The 24,795-nt window shown below is 44.3% G+C and overlaps 1 protein-coding gene across 1 annotated transcript in view; it reads right to left on the minus strand.

Moving 5' to 3' along the window:
* The window catches only part of LOC116359717 (dedicator of cytokinesis protein 1-like), a gene marked incomplete at its 5' end in the record, with an annotated part of 464,327 nt that overhangs the window by 121,060 nt on the left and 318,472 nt on the right, over window positions 1-24,795 (minus strand). Inside the window, 2 exon segments of the mRNA XM_031813059.1 lie at window positions 19,850-19,950; window positions 24,348-24,426. Of these exon segments, the coding sequence (XP_031668919.1) occupies window positions 19,850-19,950; window positions 24,348-24,426 (180 nt within the window).

Here is a 24,795-nt window from a genome sequence, read left to right on the forward strand (position 1 = left end):
GCTACGGTCACAAGACGCAGGCCTCCTAATTGTCCCTAGAATTTCTAAGCAAACAGCAGGAGGCAGGGTTTTCTCCTATAGAGCTCCATTTTTATGGAATGGTCTGCTTATCCATGTGAGAGACGTAGACTCGGTCGTGACCTTTAAGTCTTTACTGAAGACTCCTATGGCCCAGGGGTGTGAAGGTGAATGGCAAGGCACTGGCATGACGAACTGCCCTTGCTGTCTCTGCGTGGCCGGTTCCCCTCTCACCACTGGGATTCTGTGCATCTGACCTGATTACGGGGGCTGAGTCACTGGCTTACTGGTGCTACTATACTGTACTGCTGTCTCTGCCTGGCTGGTTCCCCTCTCTCCACTGGGATTCTCTGCATCTGACCCGATTACGGGGGCTGAGTCACTGGCTTACTGGTGCTACTATACTGTACTGCTGTCTCTGCCTGGCTGGTTCCCCTCTCTCCACTGTGATTCTCTGCCTCTGACCCGATTACGGGGGCTGAGTCACTTACTACTCGTGGTAGTACGTTTGTGGTCTGGTGATATCATTCCCCCCCGTGCTTCTACCTCTGCATTGCTTGCTGTTTGGGGTTTTAGGCTGGGTTTCTGTACAGCACTTTGTGACATCTGCTGATGTAAAAAGGGCTTTGTAAATACATTTGATTTTTAAAGTGGGACCAAAAACATCTACAACCATCACTCACTCAGACAAACAGATTCGGTAATCACATACAGGGCCTTTGGAAAGAATTCAGACCCATTGACTTTTCCTACATTTTGTTACGTTACAGCCTTAATGTATGAAAAACAAAATCCTCAGCAATCTACTCACAATACCCCATAATGACATCACAATACCCCCATAATGACAGCACAATACCCCATAATGACATCACAATACCCCCATAATGACATCACAATACCCCATAATGACATCACAATACCCCATAATGACATCACAATACCCCATAATGACAATGAACGATGCTGCAAATGCATTAACAATAAAAAACTGAAATATGACATTTAGGTAAGTATTCAGACCCTTCGCTATGAAACTTGAAATTGAGCTCAGGTGCATCTTGTTTCCATTGATCATCCTTGAGATGTTTCTACAACTTGATTGGAGTCCACCTGTGGTAAATGCAATTGATTGGACATGATTTGGAAAGGCACATACCTGTCTATATAAGGTCCTGAAGTTGACAGTGCATGTCAGAGCAAAAACCAAGTCATGAGGTCAAACAAATTGTCCGTAGAGCTCCGAGACAGGATTGTGTCGAGGCACAGATCTGGGGAAGGGTACCAAAACATGGCTGCCGCATTGAAGGTCCCCAAAAACACAGTGTTCTCCATCATTCTTAAATGGAACAAGTTTGGAACCACCAAGACTCGTCCTAGAGCTGGCCACCCTGCCAAACTGAGCAATCGGGGAAGAAGGGCCTTTGTCAGGGAGGTGACCAATAACCTAATGGTCATTCTGACAGAGCTCTAGAGCTCCCCTGTGGAGATGGGAGAACCTTCCAGAAGGACAACCATCACTGCAGCACTCCACCAATCAGACCTTTATGGTAGAGTGGCCAGACGGAAACCACTCCTCAGTAAAAGGCACATGACAGCCCGCTTGGACTTTGCCAAAAGGCACCTAAAGATTATCAGACCATGAGAAACAAGATTCTCTGGTCTGATGAAACCAAGATTCAACTATTTCGTCCTGAATCCCAAGAGTCACGTCTGGAGGAAAACTGGCACCATCCCTATGATGAAGCATGGTGGTGGCAGCATCATGCTGTGGGGTTGTTTTAGTCGGGATCGAGGCAAAGATGAATGGAGCAAAGAACAGAGAGATCCTTGATGAAAACCTGCTGATAAATCAACCTCAGTGAGTGCAGTCATCTCAAATAAAACTGAAGGACCTTGGCGTTACTCTGGACCCTGATCTCTCTTTTGAAGAACATATCAAGACTATTTCAAGGACAGCTTTTTTCCATCTACGTAACATTGCAAAAATCTGAAACTTTCTGTCCAAAAATGATGCAGAAAAATTAATCCATGCTTTTGTCACTTCTAGGTTAGACAACTGCAATGCTCTACTTTCCGGCTACCCGGATAAAGCACTAAATAAACTTCAGTTAGTGCTAAATACGGCTGCTAGAATCCTGACTAGAACCAAAACATCTGATCATATTACTCCAGTGCTAGCCTCTCTACACTGGCTTCCTGTTAAGGTTAGGGCTGATTTCAAGGTTTTACTGCTAACCTACAAAGCATTACATGGGCGTTCTCATGTCTTTCCGATTTGGTCCTGCCGTACATACCTACACGTAAACAGTTTACTCCTATAGAGCTCAATTTTTACGGAATGGCTCAAGACCTCAGACTAGGGCAAAGGTTCACCTTCCAACAGGACAACGAACCTAAACACACAGCCAAGACAACGCAGGAGCTGCTTTGGGGATAAGTCTCTGAATGTCCTTGAGTGGCCCAGCCAGAACCCGGACTTGAACCCTAAAGGCTGTAATTACTGCCAAAGGTTGTAGGTGTAAAGGGTCTGAATACTTATGTAAATGTGATTTCTGTTTATTTATTTTTAATACATTAGCAAAAAATGTCTAAAAACCTCTTTTGCTATGCCGTTATGGGTTATTGTGTGTAGGTTTATGAGAAAAAAAAAAAAATGTGATCAATTTAAATTTAAAAAAAATAATGTTAATTTGTTATTAATTAATTCAATTTTAGCATAAGGCTGTAATGTTACAAAATGAGGAAAAAGTCAAGGGGTCTGAATACTTTACAAAAGCCCTGTACATTAGAACTCATAACATATCAGAACTCAAAGCCTAAAAGTGGCTTTACTAGGAAGCATATTCTGTATCAACAATGACAGAGAAGAAAACATTTAGGTGATCGGTACTGTGTTCCAATCCGACAAAAGGATCTGCATCAACTCATATACAAGTGTTTTACCAGCAAATATCCACAAAAGGTTATTCTATTCTTCTATTCTATTTATCCCTCCAACTGTTCCACTGCAACTGTTGTTGCCCTCTAATTCAGGACCAGGTGGGGTGATATTAATGATCAGGGCCTGATTTAGACCTGGGACACCAGGTGGGGTGATATTAATGATCAGGGCCTGATTTAGACCTGGGACACCAGGTGGGGTGATATTAACGATCAGTGCCTGATTTAGACCTGGGACACCAGGTGGGGTGATATTGATGATCAGGGCCTGATTTAGACCTAGTACACCAAGTGGGTGATATTAATGATCAGGGCCTGATTTAGACCTGGGACACCAGGTGGGGTGATATTAACGATCAGTGCCTGATTTAGACCTGGGACACCAGGTGGGGTGATATTAATGATCAGGGCCTGATTTAGACCTGGGACACCAGGTGGGTGATATTAATGATCAGGTAGAACAGAACACCAGCAGGCTCCAGACCTCATAGGGTCAAAGTTGAATACCCATGTTCTATATTAACAAAGCATTTTGGAGAGTGGAATTCAGGATTTATTTAAATTACCCAAAGCAATGCCTGTGTTGTGTGGATTACGATACAGTATATTTTAGTATAAAACAATCCTTTATGGGAGGAGGAGGAGGCGGAGGAGGAGGAAGAGGAGGAGGAGGCGGAGGAGGAGGAAGAGGAGGAGGAGGAAGAGGAGGAGGGGGAGGAGGAGGAGGAAGAGGAGGTGGAGGTGGAGGAGGAAGAGGAGGAGGTGGAGGTGGAGGAGGAGGAGGTGGAGGAGGCGGAGGAGAAAGAGGAGGAGGAGGAAGAGGAGGAGGTGGAGGTGGAGGAGGAGGAGGTGGAGGAGGAAGAGGTGGAGGAGGCAGAGAAGAAAGAGGAGGAGGAGGAAGAGGAGAAGTGACACTGACAGTAACTGACTGGAACTCTGAGAGAAAGGAGGACCAGGGAGGAAATGAGAGGACACAGGAGGAGAGTGACAGTGAAAGCGAGGAGAGAAGAAGGACTGAGTAGGACAGAGGGTGACTGAAGAAGAAGAGAACAAGCAGTGAGAGAGACAGTAATTGCAATACACTCACATTGTCATTGACAGGGTTTGGCTTTTTGTCTGTAATGAACAGAAAACAAGGGTTCCTGACTGACTTTAACAGACACAGCGATTCAGTTCACTCAGGACATGTCTGACATCACTTTAACTACAACAACAAAATGGTGGCCGACATTAAAGCAGTCGACCACAGCAGTCGACCACAGCAGTCGACCACAGCAGTCGACCACAGACCACTACCGTCATGAGTAAGGATGCAGAATTCTGGTAACTGATTGGATGATTCTGGCATTTCCTGCTTATTCCCCCTTAATTCAAGGAATCTTTAAAACAGGATTTCTGGGAAAGCAGGACATTTTGGGAAAGTTCCAGGCATTTGGCGACCATAGTCATGGAGACCGTTGAACAATCCTGAGACATCAGCCACCGACTGACTGACTAGCTGGCTGACTGTGACTGGCACGTACTGTGGATGATTGGCTGAATGAATGACTTATTGGCTGGCTTACTGTGACTGACAGGCTTGCTGGCTGATTGACTGACTGGCTTGGCTGTGACACGTTTGTCCCTCTCTCATGGCTGAATGATAGAGACATGGAGGGATGACTCCTTCCAAGAAGAGGAGAGAGACAGAGAGAGACAGAGACAGAGACAGAGACAGAGAGAGAGAGAGAGAGAGAGAGAGACAGAGAGAGAGAGAGAGAGAGAGAGAGAGAGAGAGAGAGAGAGAGAGAGAGAGAGAGAGAGAGAGAGAGAGAGAGAGAGAGGAGAGAGAGAGAGAGAGAGAGAGGAGAGAGAGAGAGAGAGAGAGAGAGAGAGAGAGAGAGAGAGAGAGAGAGGAGAGAGAGAGAGAGAGAGAGAGAGAGAGAGAGAGAGAGAGAGAGAGAGAGAGAGAGAGAGAGAGAGAGAGAGAGAGAGAGAGAGAGAGAGAGAGAGAGAGAGAGAGAGAGAGAGAGAGAGAGAGAGAGAGTGAGAGAGAGAGAGAGAGAGAGACAGAGAGAGAGAGAGAGAGAACCACTCCTCCCCTCCTCACCACGGTAGATACTGGTACTCTGAACCCCTCCTCCCCTCTTCACCACGGTAGATACTGGTACCCTGAACCCCTCCTCACCACGGTAGATACTGGTACCCTGAACCCCTCCTCCCCTCCTCACCACGGTAGATACTGGTACCCTGAAACCCTCCTCACCACGGTAGATACTGGTACCCTGAACCCCTCCTCACCAAGGTAGATACTGCTACCCTGAACTCCTCCTCCCCTCTTCACCACGGTAGATACTGGTACCCTGAACCCCTCCTCCCCACGGTAGATACTGGTACCCTGAGCCCCTCCTCCCTTCCTCACCACGGTAGATACTGGTACCCTGAAACCCTCCTCACCACGGTAGATACTGGTACCCTGAACCCCTCCTCACCAAGGTAGATACTGGTACCCTGAACTCCTCCTCCCCACGGTAGATACTGGTACCCTGAACCCCTCCTCACCACGGTAGATACTGGTACCCTGAACCCCTCCTCCCCTCCTCACCACGGTAGATACTGGTACCCTGAACCCCTCCTCACCACAGTAGATACTGGTACCCTGAACCCATCCTCACCACAGTAGATACTGGTACCCTGAACCCCTCCTCCCCTCCTCACCACGGTAGATACTGGTACCCTGAACCCCTCCTCACCACAGTAGATACTGGTACCCTGAACCCCTCCTCACCACGGTAGATACTGGTACCCTGAACCCCTCCTCACCACGGTAGATACTGGTACCCTGAACCCCTCCTCCCCTCCTCACCACGGTAGATACTGGTACCCTGAACCCCTCCTCACCACGATAGATACTGGTACCCTGAACCCCTCCTCCCCTCGGTAGATACTGGTACCCTGAACCCCTCCTCACCACAGTAGATACTGGTACCCTGAACCCCTCCTCACCTCGGTAGATACTGGTACCCTGAACCCCTCCTCCCCTCCTCACCACGGTAGATACTGGTACCCTGAACCCCTCCTCACCACGGTAGATACTGGTACCCTGAACCCCTCCTCACCAAGGTAGATACTGGTACCCTGAACTCCTCCTCCCCTCCTCACCACGGTAGATACTGGTACCCTGAACCCCTCCTCACCACGGTAGATACTGGTACCCTGAACCCCTCCTCCCCTCCTCACCACGGTAGATACTGGTACCCTGAACCCCTCCTCACCACAGTAGATACTGGTACCCTGAACCCATCCTCACCACAGTAGATACTGGTACCCTGAACCCCTCCTCCCCTCCTCACCACGGTAGATACTGGTACCCTGAACCCCTCCTCACCACAGTAGATACTGGTACCCTGAACCCCTCCTCACCACGGTAGATACTGGTACCCTGAACCCCTCCTCACCACGGTAGATACTGGTACCCTGAACCCCTCCTCCCCTCCTCACCACGGTAGATACTGGTACCCTGAACCCCTCCTCACCACGATAGATACTGGTACCCTGAACCCCTCCTCCCCTCGGTAGATACTGGTACCCTGAACCCCTCCTCACCACAGTAGATACTGGTACCCTGAACCCCTCCTCACCTCGGTAGATACTGGTACCCTGAACCCCTCCTCCCCTCCTCACCACGGTAGATAATGGTACCCTGAACCCCTCCTCACCACGGTAGATACTGGTACCCTGAACCCCTCCTCCCCTCCTCACCACGGTAGATACTGGTACCCTGAACCCCTCCTCACCACGATAGATACTGGTACCCTGAACCCCTCCTCCCCTCGGTAGATACTGGTACCCTGAACCCCTCCTCACCACGGTAGATACTGGTACCCTGAACCCCTCCTCACCTCGGTAGATACTGGTACCCTGAACCCCTCCTCCCCTCCTCACCACGGTAGATACTGGTACCCTGAACCCCTCCTCACCACGGTAGATACTGGTACCCTGAACCCCTCCTCACCACGGTAGATACTGGTACCCTGAACCCCTCCTCACCACGGTAGATACTGGTACCCTGAACCCCTCCTCCCCTCCTCACCACGGTAGATACTGGTACCCTGAACCCCTCCTCCCCACGGTAGATACTGGTACCCTGAACCCCTCCTCACCACGGTAGATACTGGTACCCTGAACCCCTCCTCACCACGGTAGATACTGGTACCCTGAACCCCTCCTCCCCTCCTCACCACGGTAGATACTGGTACCCTGAACCCCTCCTCACCACGGTAGATACTGGTACCCTGAACCCCTCCTCACCACGGTAGATACTGGTACCCTGAACCCCTCCTCGCCTCCTCACCACGGTAGATACTGGTACCCTGAACCCCTCCTCCCCTCTTCACCACGGTAGATACTGGTACCCTGAACCCCTCCTCCCCTCCTCACCACGGTAGATACTGGTACCCTGAACCCCTCCTCACCACGGTAGATACTGGTACCCTGAACCCCTCCTCCCCTCCTCACCACGGTAGATACTGGTACCCTGAACCCCTCCTCACCACGGTAGATACTGGTACCCTGAACCCCTCCTCACCACGGTAGATACTGGTACCCTGTTTATGGTTAATGTGAAACTGTCATCTGCTACGTGAATTCATCTGACTGCTACAGTGTCAGTCAGTCAGCTAGATAGAAAGTCAGTCAGCTAGACAGACATTAAGACAGCTAGTCAGACAGATAGTCAGTTAAACAGAGTTTGTGTGTCTGTGTGTGTGAGTCTGTGTGTGTGTGTCTGTGTGAGTGTGTGTGTGTGTGTGTGTGTGTGTGTGTGTGTGTGTGTGTGTGTGTGTGTGTGTGTGTGTGTGTGTGTGTGTGTGTGTGTGTGTGTGTGTGTGTGTGTCTGTGAGTGTGTGTGTGTGTGTGTGTGTGTGTGTGTGTGTGTGTGTGTGTGTGTGTGTGTGTGTGTGTGTGTGTGTGTGTGTGTGTGTGTGTGTGTGTCTGTGTGTGTGTCTGTGAGTGTGTGTGTGTGTGTCTGTGTGTGTGTGTCTGTGTGTGTGTGTATCACCACGAGATGATGCAACAGTCTGTAGGAGTTGTTCTAGGATCAGACACATCACTGATCAAACACACTTCACCATGACATTACCCTCCCCTGCCTCTCTGCTCTGACACTCTGTGTGTGTGTGTATGTGTCTGTGTCTGTCTGTGTTGCCAGCCCAGAAGATAATAATTGGTGTGATGAAGGCGAGTGGCAGATCACAGACAGACAGACTGTGTGTGTGAGAGAGACAGAGAGAGAGAGAGAGACAGACAGACAGGGGGACTGTGTGTGTGAGAGAGACAGAGAGAGAGACAGACAGACAGGGGGACTGTGTGTGTGAGAGAGAGAGACAGAGAGAGAGAGAGAGACAGACAGACAGGGGGACTGTGTGTGAGCATGATAGAGTGAAAGGGGAGAAACTACTGAGAGAATCCCCCATTTCTCCTTTCTTTAAAGTCCACCAAAGAAACTGTCCACATCTTTCTTTTAATGACAGGTTCAGATGTCAGTGGGAAGAACATCAAAATGAAGAGAGAATGAGAGAGAGAGAGAGAGATAGAGAGACAGAGAGAGAGAGAGAGACAGAGATAGAGAGAGAAAGAGAGATAGAGAGAGAGAGAGACAGAGATAGAGAGAGAAAGAGAGACAGAGAGATATCTTGTGTCCTTTAGCCATTTGTACATTGTTAGAACACTGTGTATATATATAATATGACATTTGTAATGTCTTTACTGTTTTGAAACTTCTGTATGTGTAATGTTTACTGTTAATTTTTGTTGTTTTTCACTTTATATATTCACTTTGTATGTTGTCTACCTCACTTGCTTTGGCAATGTTAACACATTTTTTATTTCTACTTTGCACATTCTTCCATTGCAAAACTACCATTCCAGTATTTTACTTGCTATATTGTATTTACTTTGCCATCATGGCCTTTTTTGCCTTTACCTCCCTTCTCACCTCATTTGCTCACATTGTATATAGACTTGTTTATACTGCATTATTGACTGTATGTTTGTTTTTACTCCATGTGTAACTCTGTGTCGTTTTATCTGTCGAACTGCTTTGCTTTATCTTGGCCAGGTCGCAATTGTACTTGCCTACCTGGTTAAATAAAGGTAAAATAAATAAACATGTTTCCCATGCCAATAAAGCCCTTGAATTGAATTGAGATAGAGAGACAGAGAGAGACAGAGAGATAGAGAGACAGAGAGAGACAGAGAGATAGAGAGACAGAGAGAGACAGAGAGATAGAGAGACAGAGAGAGACAGAGAGATAGAGAGAGAGAGAGAGAGACAGAGAGAGAGAGAGAGAGAGAGAGAGAGAGAGAGAGAGAGAGACAGAGATAGAGAGAGAGAAAGAGAGAGAAAGAGAGAGACAGAGAGACAGAGAGACAGAGAGACAGAGAGAGAGACAGAGATAGAGAGAGAGAAAGAGACAGAGAGAGAGAGAGAGATAGAGACAGAGACGGATAGAGAGATAGAGAGACAGAGAGAGATAGAGAGACAGAGAGAGACAGGGAGACAGAGAGACAGAGAGGGAGACAGAGAGACAGAGAGGGAGACAGAGAGACAGACAGAGAGAGAGTTGAGTGTTGAGAGTTGAGTCCACTCATTACCTGTATTAACTGCACCTGTTTGAACTCGTTGCCTGTATAAAAGACACCTGTCCACTCAATCAAACAGACTCCAACCTCTCCACAATGGCCAAGACCAGACAGCTGTGTAAGGACATCAGGGATAAAATTGTAGACCTGCACAAGGCTGGGATGGGCTACAGGACAATAGGCAAACAGCTTGGTGAGAAGGCAACAACTGTTGGCGCAATATTAGAAAATGGAAGAAGTTCAAGATGACGGTCAATCACCCTCGGTCTGGGGCTCCATGCAAGATCTCACCTCGTGGGGCATCAATGTTCATGAGGAAGGTGAGGGATCAGCCCAGAACTACACGGCAGGACCTGGTCAATGACCTGAAGAGAGCTGGGACCACAGTCTCAAAGAAAACCATTAGTAACACACTACGCCGTCATGGATTAAAATCCTGCAGTGCATGCAAGGTCCCCCTGCTCAAGCCAGCGCATGTCCAGGCCCGTCTGAAGTTTGCCAATGACCATCTGGATGATCCAGAGGAGGAATGGGAGAAGGTCATGTGGTCTGATGAGACAAAAATAGAGCTTTTTGGTCTAAAATCCATTCGCCGTGTTTGGAGGAAGAAGAAGGATGAGTACAACCCCAAGAACACCATCCCAACCGTGAAGCATAGAGGTGGAAACATCATTCTTTGGGGATGCTTTTCTGCAAATGGGACAGGACGACTGCACCGTATTGAGGGTGGATGGGGCCATGTATCGCGAGATCTTGGCCAACAACCTCCTTCCCTCAGTAAGAGCATTGAAGATGGATCGTGGCTGGGTCTTCCAGCATGACAATAACCCGAAACACACAGCCAGGGCAACTAAGGAGTGGCTCCGTAAGAAGCATCTCAAGGTCCTGGAGTGGCCTAGCCAGTCTCCAGACCTGAACCCAATAGAAAATCTTTGGAGGGAGCTGAAAGTCCGTATTGCCCAGCGACAGCCCCGAAACCTGAAGGATCTGGAGAAGGTCTGTATAGAGGAGTGGGCCAAAATCCCTGCTGTAGTGTGTGCAAACCTGGTCAAGAACTACAGGAAACGTATGATCTCTGTAATTGCAAACGAAGGTTTCTGTACCAAATATTAAGTTCTGCTTTTCTGATGTATCAAATACTCATGCAATAAAATGCAAATTAATTACTTAAAAATCATACAATGTGATTTTCTGGATTTTTGTTTTAGATTCCGTCTCTCACAGTTGAAGTGTACCTATGATACAAATTACAGACCTCTACATGCTTTGTAAGTAGGAAAACCTGCAAAATCGTCAGTGTATCGAATACTTGTTCTCCCCACTGTACTATCACATTGTCCTCTACGTAGCTACTATCACATTGTCCTCTACGTAGCTACTATCACATTGTCCTCTACGTAGCTACTATCACATTGTCCTCTACGTAGCTACTATCACATTGTCCTCTACGTAGCTACTATCACATTGTCCTCTACGTAGCTACTATCACATTGTCCTCTACGTAGCTACTATCACATTGTCCTCTACGTAGCTACTATCACATTGTCCTCTACGTAGCTACTATCACATTGTCCTCTACGTAGCTACTATACTATCACATTGTCCTCTACGTAGCTACTATCACATTGTCCTCTATGTAGCTACTAGCTAACCATCTGTAGACATATCACATTGCCCTCTATGTAGCTACTAGCTAACCATCTGTAGACAATGAGGACAATGTGCTAGTAAGAGTGACTGGCTGTCAGCTCTTCTGTGAGAGAGAAAGAGACAGGGACAGAGAGAGAGACAGAGAGAGGGAGAGAGAGAGAGACAGAGAGGGAGAGAGAGAGAGACAGAGACAGAGAGAGACAGACAGAGAGACAGAGAGAGAGACAGAGAGAGAGAAAGAGACAGGGACAGAGAGAGAGAAAGAGACAGGGACAGAGAGAGAGAAAGCGACAGGGACAGAGAGAGAGAGACACAGAGAGAGAGACAGAGGAGAGACCAGAGAGAGAGAGAGACAGAGAGACAGAGAGAGAGAGACAGAGAGAGAGAGACAGAGAGAGAGAGACAGAGAGAGACAGAGAGAGAGAGAGAGAAAGAGAGAGACAGAGACAGAGAGAAAGAGAGAGACAGAGAGAGACAGAGAGAGAGACAGAGAGAGACAGAGAGAGAGACAGAGAGAGACAGAGAGAGACAGAGAGAGAGAGAAAGAGACAGGGACAGAGCGAAACAGAGAGAGAGAGAGAGACAGACAGAGAGAGAGAGACAGAGAGAGACTCTTTCTGCTGATGAAATACTTTTTGTGGATATAGTGTAGAATAGATAACGGATAGAAATGAAACTATTCCCACTTGCAGTTTGGAGAAATGTCATTATGAGTTGTGGAAGATTCTTCACACGGCCTAAATTAGTTCCCTACTGGAGGAACACTGACTGAGGTATTTGAGTCGTCCGTCACCCACAGCTTGTCGTACACAGTCACTAAATGAGACACGAAACTGTAATCTCAGCACACCGCAAAGTCAGGCGTGGGACGAAATATATATTGGCTCTGAAACAGTAGTGAGGACATAAACATTGAATAGGTTAGAGACAAACATTATATATTGGCTCTGAAACAGTAGTGAGGACATAAACATTGAATAGGTTAGAGACAAACATTATATATTGGCTCTGAAACAGTAGTGAGGACATAAACATTGAATAGGTTAGAGACAAACATTATATATTGGCTCTGAAACAGTAGTGAGGACATAAACATTGAATAGGTTAGAGACAAACATTATATATTGGCTCTGAAACAGTAGTGAGGACATAAACATTGAATAGGTTAGAGACAAACATTATATATTGGCTCTGAAACAGTAGTGAGGACATAAACATTGAATAGGTTAGAGACAAACATTATATATTGGCTCTGAAACAGTAGTGAGGACATAAACATTGAATAGGTTAGAGACAAACATTATATATTGGCTCTGAAACAGTAGTGAGGACATAAACATTGAATAGGTTAGAGACAAACATTATATATTGGCTCTGAAACAGTAGTGAGGACATAAACATTGAATAGGTTAGAGACAAACATTATATATTGGCTCTGAAACAGTAGTGAGGACATAAACATTGAATAGGTTAGAGACAAACATTATATATTGGCTCTGAAACAGTAGTGAGGACATAAACATTGAATAGGTTAGAGACAAACATTATATATTGGCTCTGAAACAGTAGTGAGGACATAAACATTGAATAGGTTAGAGACAAACATTATATATTGGCTCTGAAACAGTAGTGAGGACATAAACATTGAATAGGTTAGAGACAAACATTATATATTGGCTCTGAAACAGTAGTGAGGACATAAACATTGAATAGGTTAGAGACAAACATTATATATTGGCTCTGAAACAGTAGTGAGGACATAAACATTGAATAGGTTAGAGACAAACATTATATATTGGCTCTGAAACAGTAGTGAGGACATAAACATTGAATAGGTTAGAGACAAACATTATATATTGGCTCTGAAACAGTAGTGAGGACATAAACATTGAATAGGTTAGAGACAAACATTATATATTGGCTCTGAAACAGTAGTGAGGACATAAACATTGAATAGGTTAGAGACAAACATTATATATTGGCTCTGAAACAGTAGTGAGGACATAAACATTGAATAGGTTAGAGACAAACATTATATATTGGCTCTGAAACAGTAGTGAGGACATAAACATTGAATAGGTTAGAGACAAACATTATATATTGGCTCTGAAACAGTAGTGAGGACATAAACATTGAATAGGTTAGAGACAAACATTATATATTGGCTCTGAAACAGTAGTGAGGACATAAACATTGAATAGGTTAGAGACAAACATTATATATTGGCTCTGAAACAGTAGTGAGGACATAAACATTGAATAGGTTAGAGACAAACATTATATATTGGCTCTGAAACAGTAGTGAGGACATAAACATTGAATAGGTTAGAGACAAACATTATATATTGGCTCTGAAACAGTAGTGAGGACATAAACATTGAATAGGTTAGAGACAAACATTATATATTGGCTCTGAAACAGTAGTGAGGACATAAACATTGAATAGGTTAGAGACAAACATTATATATTGGCTCTGAAACAGTAGTGAGGACATAAACATTGAATAGGTTAGAGACAAACATTATATATTGGCTCTGAAACAGTAGTGAGGACATAAACATTGAATAGGTTAGAGACAAACATTATATATTGGCTCTGAAACAGTAGTGAGGACATAAACATTGAATAGGTTAGAGACAAACATTATATATTGGCTCTGAAACAGTAGTGAGGACATAAACATTGAATAGGTTAGAGACAAACATTATATATTGGCTCTGAAACAGTAGTGAGGACATAAACATTGAATAGGTTAGAGACAAACATTATATATTGGCTCTGAAACAGTAGTGAGGACATAAACATTGAATAGGTTAGAGACAAACATTATATATTGGCTCTGAAACAGTAGTGAGGACATAAACATTGAATAGGTTAGAGACAAACATTATATATTGGCTCTGAAACAGTAGTGAGGACATAAACATTGAATAGGTTAGAGACAAACATTATATATTGGCTCTGAAACAGTAGTGAGGACATAAACATTGAATAGGTTAGAGACAAACATTATATATTGGCTCTGAAACAGTAGTGAGGACATAAACATTGAATAGGTTAGAGACAAACATTATATATTGGCTCTGAAACAGTAGTGAGGACATAAACATTGAATAGGTTAGAGACAAACATTATATATTGGCTCTGAAACAGTAGTGAGGACATAAACATTGAATAGGTTAGAGACAAACATTATATATTGGCTCTGAAACAGTAGTGAGGACATAAACATTGAATAGGTTAGAGACAAACATTATATATTGGCTCTGAAACAGTAGTGAGGACATAAACATTGAATAGGTTAGAGACAAACATTATATATTGGCTCTGAAACAGTAGTGAGGACATAAACATTGAATAGGTTAGAGACAAACATTATATATTGGCTCTGAAACAGTAGTGAGGACATAAACATTGAATAGGTTAGAGACAAACATTATATATTGGCTCTGAAACAGTAGTGAGGACATAAACATTGAATAGGTTAGAGACAAACATTATATATTGGCTCTGAAACAGTAGTGAGGACATAAACATTGAATAGGTTAGAGACAAACATTATATATTGGCTCTGAAACAGTAGTGAGGACATAAACATTGAATAGGTTAGAGACAAACATTATATATTGGCTCTGAAACAGTAGTGAGGACATAAACATTGAATAGGTTAGAGACAAACATTATATATTGGCTCTGAAACAGTAGTGAGGACATAAACATTGAATAGGTTAGAGACAAACATTATATATTGGCTCTGAAACAGTAGTGAGGACATAAACATTGAATAGGTTAGAGACAAACATTATATATTGGCTCTGAAACAGTAGTGAGGACATAAACATTGAATAGGTTAGAGACAAACATTATATATTGGCTCTGAAACAGTAGTGAGGACATAAACATTGAATAGGTTAGAGACAAACATTATATATTGGCTCTGAAACAGTAGTGAGGACATAAACATTGAATAGGTTAGAGACAAACATTATATATTGGCTCTGAAACAGTAGTGAGGACATAAACATTGAATAGGTTAGAGACAAACATTATATATTGGCTCTGAAACAGTAGTGAGGACATAAACATTGAATAGGTTAGAGACAAACATTATATATTGGCTCTGAAACAGTAGTGAGGACATAAACATTGAATAGGTTAGAGACAAACATTATATATTGGATCTGAAACAGTAGTGAGGACATAAACATTGAATAGGTTAGAGACAAACATTATATATTGGCTCTGAAACAGTAGTGAGGACATAAACATTGAATAGGTTAGAGACAAACATTATATATTGATATCCAAGGAGTTGGATTTACATAGTTAATTCCTCTTAATGTAGAGAGGTAATAGATCACCTACGAGTTACAGAGACAATGAGGAGGTAACTAACCTAATCACCTACGAGTTACTAATAGGATGAGATTACAGAGAGACAGCGAAACTATAGGATGAGATTACAGAGAGACAGTGGAACTATAGGATGAGATTACAGAGAGACAGTGGAACTATAGGATGAGATTACAGAGAGACAGTGAACCTATAGGATGAGATTACAGAGAGACAGTGGAACTATAGGATGAGATTACAGAGAGACAGTGGAACTATAGGATGAGATTACAGAGAGACAGTGGAACTATAGGATGAGATTACAGAGAGACAGTGAACCTAAAGGATGAGATTACAGAGAGACAGTGAACCTATAGGATGAGATTACAGAGAGACAGTGAACCTATAGGATGAGATTACAGAGAGACAGTGGAACTATAGGATGAGATTACAGAGAGACAGTGGAACTATAGGATGAGATTACAGAGAGACAGTGAACCTAAAGGATGAGATTACAGAGAGACAGTGAACCTATAGGATGAGATTACAGAGAGACAGTGGAACTATAGGATGAGATTACAGAGAGACAGTGGAACTATAGGATGAGATTACAGAGAGACAGTGAACCTATAGGATGAGATTACAGAGAGACAGTGGAACTATAGGATGAGATTACAGAGAGACAGTGGAACTATAGGATGAGATTACAGAGAGACAGTGGAACTATAGGATGAGATTACAGAGAGACAGTGGAACTATAGGATGAGATTACAGAGAGACAGTGAACCTATAGGATGAGATTACAGAGAGACAGTGGAACTATAGGATGAGATTACAGAGAGACAGTGGAACTATAGGATGAGATTACAGAGAGACAGTGGAACTATAGGATGAGATTACAGAGAGACAGTGAACCTATAGGATGAGATTACAGAGAGACAGTGAACCTATAGGATGAGATTACAGAGAGACAGTGAACCTAAAGGATGAGATTACAGAGAGACAGTGAACCTATAGGATGAGATTACAGAGAGACAGTGAACCTATAGGATGAGATTACAGAGAGACAGTGGAACTATAGGATGAGATTACAGAGAGACAGTGGAACTATAGGATGAGATTACAGAGAGACAGTGAACCTAAAGGATGAGATTACAGAGAGACAGTGAACCTATAGGATGAGATTACAGAGAGACAGTGGGAACTATAGGATGAGATTACAGAGAGACAGTGGAACTATAGGATGAGATTACAGAGAGACAGTGAACCTATAGGATGAGATTACAGAGAGACAGTGGAACTATAGGATGAGATTACAGAGAGACAGTGGAACTATAGGATGAGATTACAGAGAGACAGTGGAACTATAGGATGAGATTACAGAGAGACAGTGGAACTATAGGATGAGATTACAGAGAGACAGTGAACCTAGGTGAACCTATAGGATGAGATTACAGAGAGACAGTGGAACTATAGGATGAGATTACAGAGAGACAGTGGAACTATAGGATGAGATTACAGAGAGACAGTGGAACTATAGGATGAGATTACAGAGAGACAGTGGAACTATAGGATGAGATTACAGAGAGACAGTGGAACTATAGGATGAGATTACAGAGAGACAGTGGAACTATAGGATGAGATTACAGAGAGACAGTGAACCTAAAGGGTGAGATTACAGAGAGACAGTGGAACTATAGGATGAGATTACAGAGAGACAGTGGAACTATAGGATGAGATTACAGAGACAGTGGAACTATAGGATGAGATTACAGAGAGACAGTGGAACTATAGGATGAGATTACAGAGACAGTGGAACTATAGATGAGATTACAGAGAGACAGTGACCTATAGGATGAGATTACAGAGAGACAGTGAAACTATAGGATGAGATTACAGAGAGACAGTGGAACTATAGGATGAGATTACAGAGAGACAGTGGAACTATAGGATGAGATTACAGAGAGACAGTGGAAACTATAGGATGAGATTACAGAGAGACAGTGAACCTAAAGGATGAGATTACAGAGAGACAGTGGAACTATAGGATGAGATTACAGAGAGACAGTGGAACTATAGGATGAGATTACAGAGAGACAGTGAACCTAAAGGATGAGATTACAGAGAGACAGTGGAACTATAATATGAGATTACAGAGAGACAGAGAAACTATAGGATGAGATTACAGAGAGACAGTGAAACTATAGGATGATATTACAGAGAGACAGTGGAACTATAATATGAGATTACAGAGAGACAGTGAACCTAAAGGATGAGATTACAGAGAGACAGTGGAACTATAGGATGAGATTACAGAGAGACAGTGGAACTATAGGATGAGATTACAGAGAGACAGTGGAACTATAGGATGAGATTACAGAGAGACAGTGAACCTATAGGATGAGATTACAGAGAGACAGTGAACCTAAAGGATGAGATTACAGAGAGACAGTGAACCTATAGGATGAGATTACAGAGAGACAGTGAAACTATAGGATGAGATTACAGAGAGACAGTGGAACTATAGGATGAGATTACAGAGAGACAGTGAACCTATAGGATGAGATTACAGAGAGACAGTGGAACTATAGGATGTAGATTACAGAGAGACAGTGGAACTATAGGATGAGATTACAGAGAGACAGTGGAACTATAGGATGAGATTACAGAGAGACAGTGGAACTATAGGATGAGATTACAGAGAGACAGTGGAACTATAGGATGAGATTACAGGGAGACAGTGAACCTATAGGATGAGATTACAGAGAGACAGTGGAACTATAGGATGAGATTACAGAGAGACAGTGGAACTATAGGATGAGATTACAGAGAGACAGTGAAACTATAGGATGAGATTACAGAGAGACAGTGAAACTATAGGATGAGATTACAGAGAGACAGTGGAACTATAGGATGAGATTACAGAGAGACAGTGGAACTATAGGATGAGATTACAGAGAGACAGTGGAACTATAGGATGAGATTACAGAGAGACAGTGGAACTATAGGATGAGATTACAGAGAGACAGTGGAACTATAGGATGAGATTACAGAGAGACAGTGGAACTATAGGATGAGATTACAGAGAGACAGTGAACCTATAGGATGAGATTACAGAGAGACAGTGGAACTATAGGAATGAGATTACAGAGAGACAGTGGAACTATAGGATGAGATTACAGAGAGACAGTGGAACTATAGGAATGAGATTACAGAGAGACAGTGGAACTATAGGATGAGATTACAGAGAGACAGTGAACCTATAGGATGAGATTACAGAGAGACAGTGGAACTATAGGATGAGATTACAGAGAGACAGTGAAACTATAGGATGAGATTACAGAGAGACAGTGAAACTATAGGATGAGATTACAGAGAGACAGTGAAACTATAGGATGAGATTACAGAGAGACAGTGAACCTATAGGATGAGATTACAGAGAGACAGTGAACCTATAGGATGAGATTACAGAGAGACAGTGAACCTAAAGGATGAGATTACAGAGAGACAGTGAACCTATAGGATGAGATTACAGAGAGACAGTGAACCTATAGGATGAGATTACAGAGAGACAGTGAAACTATAGGATGAGATTACAGAGAGACAGTGAACCTATAGGATGAGATTACAGAGAGACAGTGGAACTATAGGATGAGATTACAGAGAGACAGTGGAACTATAGGATGAGATTACAGAGAGACAGTGAACCTATAGGATGAGATTACAGAGAGACAGTGAAACTATAGGATGAGATTACAGAGAGACAGGGGTAATGTCCTGTCCTCTGGGGAGTGTGTGACGGGGGTAATGTCCTCTGGGGAGTGTGTGACGGGGTAATGTCCTGTCCTCTGGGGAGGGTGTGATGGGGGTAATGTCCTGTCCTCTGGGGAGTGTGTGATGGGGGTAATGTCCTCTGGGGAGTGTGTGATGGGGGTAATGTCCTGTCCTCTGGGGAGTGTGTGACGGGGGTAATGTCCTGTCCTCTGGGGAGTGTGTGATGGGGTAATGTCCTGTCCTCTGGGGAGTGTGTGACGGGGGTAATGTCCTGTCCTCTGGGGAGTGTGTGATGGGGGTAATGTCCTTTGGGGAGTGTGTGACCGGGGTAATGTCCTGTCCTCTGGGGAGTGTGTGACGGGGGTAATGTCCTGTCCTCTTGGGAGTGTGTGACGGGGGTAATGTCCTGTCCTCTGGGGAGTGTGTGACGGGGGTAATGTCCTGTCCTCTGGGCAGTGTGTGATGGGGGTAATGTCCTCTGGGGAGGGTGTGATGGGGGTAATGTAACTCACTTCTGGAAGATCTTGGATCGTTTGTCGCTGGAGAAGTTCTCAAGCTGCAAGGACTCCTGGGTAAGATACGCCACGGCGAGGTGGAAGTAGTTGTTCCACAGCTGAGAGGAGAGAAGAGAGGAGAGAGGGAGATAAGTAAGGAGAGAAGAGAAAAGGGAGAAGAGGGGGAAGAGAGAAGGGAGGAGAGGGGGAAGAGAGAAGGGAGGAGTTAAGGGAGGAGAGGGGGAGGAGTTAAGGGAGGAGAGGGGGAGGAGAGAAGGGGGGAGAGGGGGAAGAGAGAAGGGAGGGGGGAAGAGAGAAGGGAGGAGGGAAGAGAGAAGGGAGGGGGGAAGAGAGAAGGGAGGAGAGGGGGAAGAGAGAAGGGAGGAGAGGGGGAAGAGAGAAGGGAAGAGAGAAGGAAGAGAGAAGGGAAAAAGAGAGAGAGGTGCATATTGCCAGGTTGTCATAGCAATAACAATCTCATCCTGAACATATCTATAAACATTCAGACCATTCTATATTAGACTCCGCCCTTCAGACACTCTCTTTCTGAAGCAGAGGCACCGACACACAGACGAGAACATGGCTTAGATTCAGAGACACATATTCATTCTATTAAAGAGGTGTTGTAGCCAGACAAATGATCCACGTGCCCTTTAGTTGTTGATGAAGATATATTCAAAATAACAGAATTCAGAAGGACGTTTCAGTGTTATTAGGAGACACGTGAACTTTATCATAATGAAGACATGACCTGAAGGCTTTAAAAAGCTGTCGAGACCCTCGTCTGCAGTTATAAGGTTAAACTCTTGGATATAGGGGGCGCTATTTTAATTGTCTGCAGTTAAATAGTTAACAGCATTAAAAATTCTTCCAAATGTGACAGATTTGAAAAGTAGGAAAAAAGGAGCATGAACGCCTCGAAGAGACGAGATAAAATATTCCCGAAATGGCTTTTTTAAAATCACAGCTCATTATACAGTAATTTAAGCGTACCACTGTCAAACATGTTTATGCTAATCTTATTTTTAGTGCTGTAGAGTTCAACCCCTTTCGTTAAGAGCGTTCAAATGACCAAGTGAGTCCCAAATGGCACCCTATTCTCTATTCAGTGCACTACTTCGTACCAGAGCCCTAGTCAAAAGTAGTGCACTACGTAGGGGATAATGTGTCATTTGGGACGTAATCCCTACTATTACAGAGCCTTCAGAAAGTGTTTATACCCCTGGACTTAATCCCCATGTTGTTACAGCCTGAATTCAACATGGATGAAATGGATTTCTTTCTCACCCATCTACACACAATACCCCAACAATACCCCACAATACCCCACAATACCCCAACAATACCCCAATAATACCCCACAATACCCCAACAATACCCCACAATACCCCACAATACCCCAACAATACCCCAATAATACCCCACAATACCCCAACAATACCCCACAATACCCCAACAATACCCCAACAATACCCCACAATACCCCAACAATACCCCACAATACCCCACAATACCCCAACAATAGCCCACAATACCCCACAATACCCCAACAATACCCCACAATACCCCAACAATACCCCAACAATACCCCACAATACCCCAACAATACCCCACAATACCCCAACAATACCCCACAATACCCCACAATACCCCACAATACCCCAACAATACCCCACAATACCCCAACAATACCCCAACAATACCCCAACAATACCCCAACAATACCCCACAATACCCCAACAATACCCCACAATACCCCACAATACCCCAACAATACCCCACAATACCCCAACAATACCCCACAATACCCCACAATACCCACAATACCCCAACAATACCCCACAATACCAATACCCCACAATACCCCAACAATACCCCAACAATACCCCACAATACCCCACAATACCCACAATACCCCAACAATACCCCACAATACCCCACAATACCCCAACAATACCCCACAATACCCCACAATACCCCAACAATACCCCACAATACCCCAACAATACCCCAACAATACCCCACAATACCCCAACAATACCCCACAATACCCCACAATACCCCACAATACCCCAACAATACCCCACAATACCCCAACAATACCCCACAATACCCCACAATACCCCACCAATACCCCACAATACCCCACAATACCCCAACAATACCCCAACAATACCCCACAATAACCCACAATACCCCACAATAACCCACAATACCCCACAATACCCCAACAATACCCCACAATACCCCACAATACCCCAACAATACCCCAACAATACCCCAAAAATACCCCACAATACCCCACAATACCCCAACAATACCCCACAATACCACAACAATACCACCCCATACCCCACAATACCCCACAATACCCCAACAATACCCCACAATAACCCACAATACCCCACAATACCCCCACAATACCCCAACAATACCCCACAATAACCCACAATACCCCACAATACCCCAACAATACCCCACAATACCACAACAATACCCCACAATACCCCACAATACCCCAACAATACCCCACAATGCCCCACAATACCCCACAATGCCCCAACAATACCCCACAATACCCCACAATGCCCCAACAATACCCCACAATGCCCCACAATACCCTACAATACCCCAACAATACCCCACAATGCCCCAACAATGCCCCACAATACCCCACAATGCCCCAACAATACCCCACAATACCCCAACAATACCCCACAATGCCCCACAATACCCCAACAATACCCCACAATGCCCCACAATACCCCAACAATACCCCACAATGCCCCACAATACCCCAACAATACCCCACAATGCCCCAACAATAACCCACAATACCCCAACAATACCCCACAATACCCCAACAATACCCCACAATGCCCCAACAATACCCCACAATGCCCCAACAATACCCCACAATGCCCCAACAATACCCCACAATACCCAACAATGCCCCAACAATACCCCACAATACCCAACAATGCCCCACAATGCCCCACAATGCCCCAACAATACCCCACAATACCCAACAATGCCCCAACAATACCCCACAATACCCAACAATGCCCCACAATACCCCACAATGCCCCACAATGCCCCACAATGACAAGTGAAAACACATTTTTAAATTCAGCAAAAACAATAAAGAACTGTCCCATTTTCAGGACCCTGTCTTTCAAAGATAATACGTAAAAACACAAATAACTTCACAGATCTTCATTGTAAAGGGTTTAAACACTGTTTCCCTTGCTTGTTCAATGAACCATAAACAATTAATGAACATGCACCTGTGGAATGGTCGTTAAGACACTAACAGCTTACAGACAGTAGGCAATTAAGGTCACAGTTATGAAAACTTAGGACACTAAAGAGGCCTTTCTATTGACTCCGAAAAACACAAAAAGAAAGATGCCTAGGGTCACTGCTCATCTGTGTGAACGTGCCTTAGGCATGTTGCAAGGAGGCATGAGGACTGCAGATGAGGCCAGGGCAATAAATTGCAATGTCTGTACTGTGAGACGCCTAAGACAGCGCTACAGGGAGACAGGACGGACAGCTGATCGTCCACACAGTGGCAGACCACGTGTAACAACACCTGCTCAGGATCGGTACATCCGAACATCACACCTGCGGGACAGGTACAGGATGGCAACAACAACTGCCCGAGTTACACCAGGAACGCACAATCCCTCCATCAGTGCTCAGACTGTCCGCAATAGGCTGAGAGAGGATGGACTGAGGGCTTGTAGGCCTGTTGTAAGGCAGGTCCTCACCAGATGTCACCGGCAACAACGTCACCTATGGGCACAAACCCACCGTTGCTGGACCAGACAGGACTGGCAAAAAAGTGCTCTTCACTGACGAGTCGCGGTTTTGTCTCACCAGAGGTGATGGTCGGATTTGCGTTTATCGTTGAAGGAATGAGCGTTATAGCCAGCAGGAACAGGAGGAGAATAGTTGGGTCAGGTTAAGGTTGTTTTACTCTGGTTATCTAGATCTCTGGCTCCCTCTTGAGGCATTTGTCTTATTTAATCAAGCCGTAAGCTTAAAGCATCAGACAAGCTCAATACATATAGCTGATTTTATTAAAACACATTGAAAAATACACGTTTAAAACATTCTAGCAATCGATCGGTCGAAAGAACAGACGACTTTCGGTCTACCAATATTTTTTGGGTTCGGGATCAACCCTAAAATAAGCATACATTATACAGTTCATTAACATTATCCAACCAGTGTTTTTGATGCAGGAGATTGCTGTGCAAAGTGTCAGCAATAAATACTTTTGAAGGCAATCAAGTCACCGTTCTGAACCGTCTTTAATGACTTCACTATTCAACCAGTCTCGTTAAGCTCTCCTAATGCAGTGCAAGACTAGCGAAACAACACTCTACATAAACATAGATTTGACATTAGATTGACATAATTAAACCAGTCTTCAGGTCTGGCAGATTGACTAATGGAGTAACAGTATTTGTGTTTAACAAACTGAGGCTTTATAGAGTGGTGAGCTTACCTGAAGCTCAAAGTTGGTCTGATCCAGGAACTTCTTGTTTAACACGGCTGCATACTGATTAATGGCCCTCAGGAACACTCTGAAAGAAATCAGAGAGACATCTGGTTTAGATCCAAACTGATTAATGGTCCTCAGGAACACTCTGAAAGAAATCAGAGAGACATCTGGTTTAGATCCAAACTGATTAATGGTCCTCAGGAACACTCTGAAAGAAATCAGAGAGACATCTGGTTTAGATCCAAACTGATTAATAGTCCTCAGGAACACTCTGAAAGAAATCAGAGAGACATCTGGTTTAGATCCAAACTGATTAATGGTCCTCAGGAACAATCAGACAGCAGGAGAACATTACCAGGAACACTCAGACATCAGGAGAACATTACCAGGAACACTCAGACAGCAGGAGAACATTACCAGGAACAGACAGCAGGAGAACATTACCAGGAAC

This window comes from Oncorhynchus kisutch, unplaced genomic scaffold (genome assembly GCF_002021735.2).
Source record: "Oncorhynchus kisutch isolate 150728-3 unplaced genomic scaffold, Okis_V2 Okis04b-Okis11a_hom, whole genome shotgun sequence".
Classification (NCBI taxonomy): domain Eukaryota; kingdom Metazoa; phylum Chordata; class Actinopteri; order Salmoniformes; family Salmonidae; genus Oncorhynchus; species Oncorhynchus kisutch.